Here is an 8,425-nt window from a genome sequence, read left to right as displayed (position 1 = left end):
CGGCGTGCACCAAGAAGACGAGCTGTTAGAATGCTTATCTCCAGCGACGAGTAGGACGTTTCGAATAGAGGTAACCGGCCCTCGCGGGCGCAGGTCTGCTCAGAGGCTGCCCGCCGCCCAGGGGACAGCTCGGGCTCCGGTGTCCAGAGACCCAGAGTTCCCTCCCAGCGCGTGATCCCTTCCAGTCCCGGGCTCCCCTTGTTCTAAAAAAAAATTTTTTTTTTAATGTTTTATTTATTTGTGAGAGAGAGGGAGAGAGGGGGACACAGAATCTGAAACACGCTCTAGGCTCTGAGCTGTCAGCACAGAGCCCACGCGGGGTTTGAGCTGACANCGAGTAGGACGTTTCGAATAGAGGTAACCGGCCCTCGCGGGCGCAGGTCTGCTCAGAGGCTGCCCGCCGCCCAGGGGACAGCTCGGGCTCCGGTGTCCGGAGACCCAGAGTTCCCTCCCAGCGCGTGATCCCTTCCAGTCCCGGGCTCCCCTTGTTCTAAAAAAAAATTTTTTTTTTAATGTTTTACTTATTTGTGAGAGAGAGGGAGAGAGGGGGACACAGAATCTGAAACACGCTCTAGGCTCTGAGCTGTCAGCACAGAGCCCACGCGGGGCTTGAGCTCACATGAGATCGTGACCTGAGCCGAAGTTGGACGCTCAACCGACTGAGCCACCAGGCGCCCCGGGCTCCCCTCATTCCAGCGAGACCCACACACGGTGTGTGTGTGTGTGTGTGGACCATGCTGTGGGCTCAGCATACCCCCCGCCCCCCAGGAAATCCCCCCGGACCAGGTGGACATAGACAAGGAAAGCGAGATGCTCGTCACGGTGGCACACTTCCACAAGGAGGTGTTCGGGACGTTTGGGATTCCGTTTCTGCTGCGGATCCACCAGGTGAGGCCGCTGGGGGCGGGCCGAGGGCCACAGCACTTGGGGCTTCGCGCCGCGGGTGGGGGCCTGCCGCAGGGGTGTGCACACACGTGTCCTCTGCCGTCCGCAGGGCGAGCATTTCCGAGAAGTCATGAAGCGGATTCAGAGTCTGCTGGACATCCAGGAGAAGGAGTTCGAGAAGGTAGCGCGGCGGGGCATGTCCCGTGTGGGCAGCACCCCCGTCTCAGCTTCCCCTCCCCCCACCCCCGGCCGGTGGTGAGGATTGCAGGCGCCCGGAGCTCACAGGGGACGGGCCTGTCTGTCTTTCAGTTCAAATTTGCCATTGTGATGATGGGCCGACACCAGTACATCAACGAGGATGAGTATGAAGTGAACTTGAAAGACTTTGAGCCCCAACCTGGTAAGAGCCACCCCCGCTACCCCCTAGCCCCCTGGCCCGAATGGTAGGCGGTGCTGGGTTCCAGTTCCTTCTGCAGGGCAGGGAGGCCAGGAGCATGACCCAGGGGTTCCTTTAGCTGCACCTGGGGCTGACTCATCGGTGACCTCTGACGGCACGCTGGGATGGTGGAGGGGGGTGGCCTGTGGGGCTCGGAGCCCCCCTTCCCCGGGCGCCCAGCCCTGGGCTCAGTCACGGGGCCCGCTGTTCCGGGGCTTCCCTGCTGTCCGGCCTCAGCCGCGTGTCTCTCTCTCCACCAGGTAACATGTCTCACCCTCGGCCTTGGCTAGGGCTTGACCACTTCAACAAAGCCCCGAAGAGGAGTCGCTACACCTACCTGGAAAAGGCCATTAAAATCCATAACTGACCTCCTCACCCGGTGCGTGCGGGGCGAGGGGCCGTGCGTGGGTGTGTGCCCCTTTTTAACAGCCTAGAACTTTGGTACACGCGCACCATCCGAAGTCTTCAGCAAGAGGATTCGCTGCTGATGTTAATTTTATTTTGTTGAGGCTGTTCCGTTTGGCTTCTCTGTATCTATTGACTGCCCTTTTTGAGCAAAATGAAGGTGTTTTTATAAAGCTTGGATGCCAATGAGAGTTATTTTATGGTAACCACAGCGCAAGGCAGCCGCCAGCGTAGCGGGGGANCCTCGGGCTCCCCGGTCCGTACGAGCAGGTGAAGCATTCTCCGTAGAATCGCCTCGGAACGGAACCGACGGAACAGGGAAAGGAGAGAGCCTTTTACAAAGAGGGCATGCTCACTAGCGGTCAGTACGCTGTTGACTTTGTATAGAAAAAAAAAAAAGAAAAAAATGAAATTGTATATTTAATGAGTGAACATGTATAATTCGCCACGGGAGGAGGTGACTTTCGGTTGGGTGCATCTGAGTGACTCCCTGATGTTGATATTCATTGTGTGTAGTTTTATTTCAGTCCCAGCCTCGTTTCCTCTTTTTTTTTTTCTTTCTTTTCTTTCTTTTTTTCTTTTTCTTTTCTTTTTTTTTTTGAGCTAATGCCGGCTGCGTGTCTAGTTTTGAGTGCAGTAAAATAGAATCAGCAAATCACTCTTATTTTTCATCCTTTTCCAGGGTTTTCGTTTGTTTCTGTAGCAGCAGTGTACACCCACTCTTCCTGTATATTGCCTTTTTGCTGGAAAATGTTGTATGTTGAATAAAATTTTCTATAAAAACTCGAAGTCGGTGAGTGGCGTGGCGGTCGAGGGAGGCTTGGGCTCCCCCTGGGGGTCTGTGTGGGACTGCTGCTCTGGGATTGCTCCCGCACCGTCCTGCTGTCCCGGGGTTGGGTTTCGCCTCTTCCTGGTCACGGTTAAGCTCCGGCAGCGGAAGGTTTCCCGGGAGGAAACTGGGCCCGAGTCTGAGGACCGCGATGCGGCGGAGCCTGTGGGTGGCCCTGCGGGCATGTCCCATCCAGCGCACGCTCGCGCTCCCGGACTGTCTGGGCTGGTCTCTGCCTCGGAATGGCTTTGTGTGCAGGCTTCCCCGGCCCCGTGCGTGTTTTCACCCCCCACCCCGGGACTTGCCCCCTCCTGCCCTGAGAGAGAGGGTCCAGGCAGGCCCGTGAGGACTTTGACTGTGTGTGTGACGTGAGCCTGAGGATTGGTCTGTTTTAGGTGTGGCCGTGGGTTGGCTCTAGTCGGGTAGCTTGAACAGGCTTGTCCCTTAAGTTACCAAGTGACCGTGGGGAAGACTGAGGACATGGACCCGCCGCGCCTTTCCCTGTCCCCTCCCTCCCCACTTGTAGGGCCCGGCGACTGCGCGCAGAACACTGGTTGTGGGGCCCGGGTGGGACCCAGCCCTTCAGACCGCTCACTCTGAGCCCCGAGGACGTCCCCGTCTACTGACGCCGTGAGTCCCCAGAAGGAGGAGTCCCTTGGGAGCTGTAATGTAACGTGACTGAGGCGCAGGACCATCCCACGTGACCCGTCCCCGGGAGTCGTGTGCAGAGAGAAATCGGAGCGCACCAGCGTACGGGGCGTGCCGTTTTCTGAATTGCCGTTCCTGGTGGGCAGTCCTCCCCTTCCCGCTGGGGACCCGTCGCCGTCCTCCAGCAGGAGGCGGTGGGTGTCTCCTGCCGCGTGTGCTGCGTGTCGCCCTAGCAGTAAAAAGCGGCGTCTGTGTGCACAGCGCTGGGAGGTGCATCTTGGGTGCGCGACAAAGGGCTGGGGTGAGGCGCCCTGCAGCGGGGTCCCTGGGGTGGGTGGCCCCGACCCGAGCTCCAGGGCCACGTGGTGGGTCCTTGTCTGGGCCTTCCCTGCGTGTCTCTGCTTGTCGGGAGGCGCGCGGTCGTGGTTTGCTCTGGGTTTGCCAAGGGGACGCGTGAGTCAGTTGGGGACGCGGCTCTGGGGCCCCGCGGTGTCGCTGCTGGAGCCTGGAGGCAGCCATGCGTCACACTTGAGCAGATGGATGCAGCCGCGCCCCAGGCACAAGTCGCCGGTCCCTGAGGTTCAGGGGAAAGGAGCCGTGGGGGGAGAAGCTGCGTGAGCACGGCCCCGGGGCCAGGCCGTTCCTGAAAACACACGGAAACCGCGGACACGCACTTCAGACGTCGGCACCTCGGGACCACGGGCCCCACGGGCCCCACGGACTTGTGTGTGGGGCTCAGCCTTTCCCTCCGCCTTGACGTTTCTGTCCTGGCCCAGTCCTGTCCAGGAGCGCCTCCTGCCACGGTGGAAGGTTCTGTCTGCGCGGCCCAGAGCAGTGCTGCAGCCACACGTGGCTGCCGGGCACCCGAGATGCGCCGCAGTGGCTGAGGAAGTGGATTCGTAATGGATTTGTCATTTTGCTGCGCTGGCCACATGTGGCCAACATCTACCACGTTGGAGGAAGCCGCCCCAAGCCAACGTTCCTCACGTCAGGGGTCGTTACCGTGATTGGCTCACTCGGAGCCTTGACTTAACCTAGAAAACACTAACTAGCAGGCTTTCCTGACCTCTTACTGGATGCGTTTACTGGATGGGAGCAAAGTTACAGACGAAGCCCTTGCCTCGTGCCCCGGGAACGGAAGCCATTGCAGACCTGTCCTTGCCGCCTGTATCTTGAGTGAGGCTGTGAAGCCAGGCCCACGGGGGGTTTCAGAGTGGTCAGAGCGAGCTGCTCTCACCCGCCGACGGACGGCTGGACCCAGGAGCGGGCCCGTGGGTGCGTGGGTGCCGACGCCATGATCTGGCCGGAGTCGGTGTACGTTCAGATGTGGCCAGACGCCACACCCCAGCCCCCAAGGTGCTCATCTGTCCCCTCGGCCAGCACTGAAGAGCCTGTCCCTTCCCTTTGCCAAGTCCACCTGCAGAAATGCGTTCAGGGCTGCATCTGCGGCCCCAGCCGCTTTCAGCCCCTGGCCTTTGGGCTCCCCACACGACCACCGCCCCTCGCCCTCCTCGCCCCTGCGCCCACAGCTCGGCTCGGCCTGGGTGCCCACGGCTTCCCAGGGCAGCATGCCCCCCACCGCACCCAAGCGCTCCAGGCTGGCAGCAGCAGGCTCACGAAGCCCCACACCCTGCTGCCTGGTCCTGGGGTACGGCGGGCGGCACCCCGTCCCCTCTCCGGTTGTGGCCGAGCTTGGGGGCAAAAGGAGCTGAGAGAACCGTCAGCCGCTCTTGTAACAACCATCTCCTGCTGCCTCTGGGCCGCCCTGAGTGACCAGGGAACTGCGCACCCTGGCTGGGCTCTGGGCTCCCCCAGGGGAGAGCTGGCCCCTTGATCCACACTCCCTGCTCTGCTCCCTCAGCACCCTGCTTTCCGGGGGGGGTCCCAGGCCGGGGTGCCCTCTGAGCCCTGGGCCCTTCTGGCCACACTGCCCAGGTGGCCCTCCTGGAAAGCCGTGCCCTGGGAGAGTGGGGCCGCGGACCCCCCAGCCCAGCCTGACCTCCGGGGAGATCTCGGGACCGTGGGGGTGGGGGGCTCCCGTTCAGCGAGTGGCCCTGGGCCCTGGGGGCACCGGGAGGGAGAGGCGGGGCTCAGCCACACAGACCGCACGCGCTCAGCCCAGTGGTAGCGGAAGGACCACCCTAGGTTTTAAAAGAGGTCGGAGAGTCTGGATTTTCGTTGAGTCTGCCAGTTGTTAAGTCCACAAACGACCTTTTCTTCCCTGGGCAGGCAGTCCCAGTCAGAAGGGACCGGGGGTCCGCGAGCCCATGGCTGGGAGCTGGCCGGCGCCGGAGCTCCAGGGCGTCCCGGGGACACCTTTAAAGACCAGTATGGGGTGTGGGGGGCGGGGTGAGCCAGGCCGATGGAGGGGCCCGAACCCCGGCACCCGGACACACCGCCGGCAGAGCCTTTGCCACCAGAGGTCCCTGTCCAGGACAGACGCTCCCGTCTGGACCCACCTGGGTGTCTCCGGCAGAAGCAGCGAGGGCCCTGGTGAGCAGGGACCCGGGACAGGGCCCTTGAGGCGGCTCCCCCACATGCGCCTGGTTCAGCTCGCGCTGGTCTTGGCTTCCTCAGTGGACCAGGCGCGCTGGTGACGGCCCCCACGTGGCCTGGGTGCCCCGCACAGGGGCCGAGCTGCCCTGAACCAGAGACTGGCTCGGTCCCGCTGAAGACTGCCCCTGGGTACCAGGGCCTCTGTGTCCCCCCGGGTTCTCCTGGTGCCCCCGCCCTGTCCTGCTCTATTACAGATAAGAGACTGGCTTCTGGGTACCAGGTGCCCAGCGTGGGTCAGATTGTGGGGCAGAGGCTTCAGCTGCTTTTCTTTCTTTTTTTTTTTTAATTTTTTATTTATTTTTGCGAGAGCAACAGAGCACAAGCAGGAGAGGGGCAGAGAGAGAGGGAGACACAGAATCCGAAGCAGCTCCAGGACGTGCTGTCAGCACAGAGGCCGATGCAGGGCTCGAACCCACAAACTGTGAGATCATGACCTGAGCCGGAGTTGGACGCTGACCGACTGAGTCCCCAGGCGCCCGGACGCTTCAGCTTCTCACCCTCCGCACTTGCCACGAGGGTCCTTTGAGGTGTTGAAATGAAGGCCCCCTGCGCTGTAGCTTTCCCCAGTTCTCCGGGGCCTCTGGGGTGCGGGCGGGGGGCCAGCTGCCCCAGCATCTTCAGGTCCAGAGAAATCTGTCCCAGCGGGCCGTGTGCAGAGGGACTGTCCCCTGACCTTGTGAGGCTTCCGAGAACTTCTCTGCCTGCTGACGACTGCTTGGTAAACTGCTCTACACACACCCCTTCCCACCTCCCGCCTCCACTGCCTGGAGCAGAGGCGTCCCCCTGCCTGGGCTTCCACATCTATAGGATGGGGGGGTACACGCTGCCCTCCTGGGGACAGTGAGCATCACAGCAAATTTAGTGCCTATGTATTTACTTAAGTAATCTCTGTACCCAACACGGGGCTCGAACTCACGGCCCTGAGATCAGCACTCTTCTGACCAGGCCAGCCGGGCGCCCGGTTCCCTTTCTCTTCTGTCTCATAATTGTCCTGTGTTCTTCCCCTCTTTTGTAGGAAATTCATTTTAATTGAAAAGATGGGTGAATAACATTCATCCTGTTGTGCAAAATGAAAAATCCCCCCCTGCCCCCCGCTCCTCTCCAGCAGACCCCGTGTAACCCAGGGGCCATCCTGTTCCTCACCAGCTTGGGGCCTTTTAATTTGCCAAATGCCCGTGAGTATGTGAGGCTGCAGATAATGGGGAGTAAGGGTCCCCCCCCCCGGCCCACCCCCAGCTGGAGGTGCAGAGATGGTTTAGAGATGCTGAAGTCTGAGCTGAGGGCAACGGGCCAGGAGACAGGAGAGGAGAGGTCCTGTGCTGGGGTCCCGCAGGGGTCAGAGCAGCAGGGAGCCTGAGAGGCTGGCGTTGGGGGGACCCTCACCCCCACGCCCCCCCCAACTCTGCAGGATTCATTCATTTGCCCAGTGCCGGTGGAGCACCTGCTCTGCGCCCGCCCCCACCCCCGAGGGCTGAGTGGTGACCCGGCCCCTCGCTGTGCCAGGAGGCGCCCCGGCAGGACACGTGGGCAGGCGGGGGTCCCGCAGGGGACGTTTATTCGGTGGGCGTTCACAGGAGGTCGTAGCGGAAGAGCTCCTGCCGGCACACGGGGCACGAGTGCTTCACGTCCATCAAGCTCTCCATGCAGAAGGGGAAGAGGCAGCAGCCCAGGAAGCACCTGCAGCCTCGGGGGCAGCGGGGTGTGGGCCAGCGCACCCCCCCAGCAGGCCCCGCCCCACGGACGCCCTGGGCCCCTGCGAGGCCACTCACCCAAACATAAAGAGGCCGGTGCACAGCAGCCAGGTGAGGACCCCTGGGACCGGGGTGGTCACCGTGATGATGTGGTTTCCGCAGTAGGGACACACGGTCTGTACGGGGACGGCAGAGCCCATTCTGGGCATTCTGGAGAGCAGTGCTGGGGGCGGGGAGGGGGGTGCAGCTCAGACCCCGGCCCCTCCTGGCACCCCCGCAGCCTCTCCCCCAGCTCGCCCTCCGCGCCCCCTTCCCGCCACCTCCTGCTGGACTGCAGGGCTCAGGGGCCTCCTCCGTCAGGACCCAGAGAATTTGGAAACCTCTCTGGGTTTGCACTGGGCCCCTTCAGTTCAGCAAGCCCCCCAGAATAGCGCGTTCGTCCAGCCCGTTAGGGGTGCTCTCGGTAACAAAGCTCTGACGGCTCCTGAAGACCGAACAAGCGAGAACCTACCAGATGGCATTTGTACAGCGTTTAACCACTGAGGCCACGTCTACAGTGACGGGTGTGCGGACGTGGGGTGGGGGCGGGGGGCCGAGTATGTTGTGAAGAAAAACAATTCCCAGGAGCTTCAGTGTCCTGGCCGAAGGCTCGGGGTCTGGTCTGCAGCGGCGAGGAGGGGCTTAGGGGCCCCGCAGGTACTGATCCCTCTGGGGTGCGGGGAGAGGGGTGCTGGGATTTGCATCGGACGGAGCCCCCCGGGGTGCGGAGTTCCTGGTTTGGCAGGGAGCCAGGAAAGCACTGTGGCGAGTCTGCCCTCCGGGAATGTGCACACAGCCGTTGTGACCCTTTGAGACTTTTCAAGCATTCTCCGCTCCTTGACAGGCTTGTGTAAAACCCCCCAGCCCAGGCCCCACCCTGGGTGGAGGCTGCCTTCCCCTTCTCTGGGTGAGGAGTCCAGCCCCCCCCACCGCCCT

At 61.9% G+C, this 8,425-nt stretch overlaps 2 protein-coding genes across 7 annotated transcripts in view; one reads left to right on the top strand and one right to left on the bottom strand.

Annotated features, from left to right (window-relative positions):
* Positions 1 to 1,899, top strand: part of USP7 (ubiquitin specific peptidase 7) — a 34,996-nt gene extending 33,097 nt beyond the window's left edge. Inside the window, exons 27-31 of the mRNA XM_077773207.1 lie at positions 1 to 70; positions 769 to 888; positions 995 to 1,066; positions 1,195 to 1,285; positions 1,582 to 1,899. The exon at positions 1 to 70 is cut by the window's left edge and continues 24 nt beyond it. Of these exons, the coding sequence (XP_077629333.1) occupies positions 1 to 70; positions 769 to 888; positions 995 to 1,066; positions 1,195 to 1,285; positions 1,582 to 1,688 (460 nt within the window). The 3' untranslated portion in view covers positions 1,689 to 1,899. The remainder of the gene's footprint in view (positions 71 to 768; positions 889 to 994; positions 1,067 to 1,194; positions 1,286 to 1,581) is intronic.
* Positions 1,900 to 7,297: 5,398 nt separating this feature from the next.
* Positions 7,298 to 8,425, bottom strand: part of LITAFD (LITAF domain containing) — a 13,924-nt gene continuing 12,796 nt past the window's right edge. For 5 of the 6 annotated variants that reach the window (XM_077773302.1, XM_077773303.1, XM_077773300.1 and 2 more), the window contains 2 exons: positions 7,529 to 7,673; positions 7,298 to 7,436 (listed from right to left, as the gene is read on the bottom strand). In XM_077773302.1, the coding sequence (XP_077629428.1) occupies positions 7,328 to 7,436; positions 7,529 to 7,673 (254 nt within the window). In that variant the 3' untranslated portion in view covers positions 7,298 to 7,327. Of the gene's footprint in view, positions 7,437 to 7,528; positions 7,674 to 7,961; positions 8,159 to 8,425 lie in introns of all 6 variants that reach the window. The other variant, XM_077773306.1, reaches the window with a different exon arrangement.

Source organism: Crocuta crocuta, unplaced genomic scaffold (assembly GCF_008692635.1).
Source record: "Crocuta crocuta isolate KB4526 unplaced genomic scaffold, BGI_CrCroc_1.0 scaffold16, whole genome shotgun sequence".
Lineage (NCBI taxonomy): Eukaryota > Metazoa > Chordata > Mammalia > Carnivora > Hyaenidae > Crocuta > Crocuta crocuta.
Note: the sequence above shows the minus strand (reverse complement) of the source record. Positions and strands in the feature narration are given on the sequence as shown.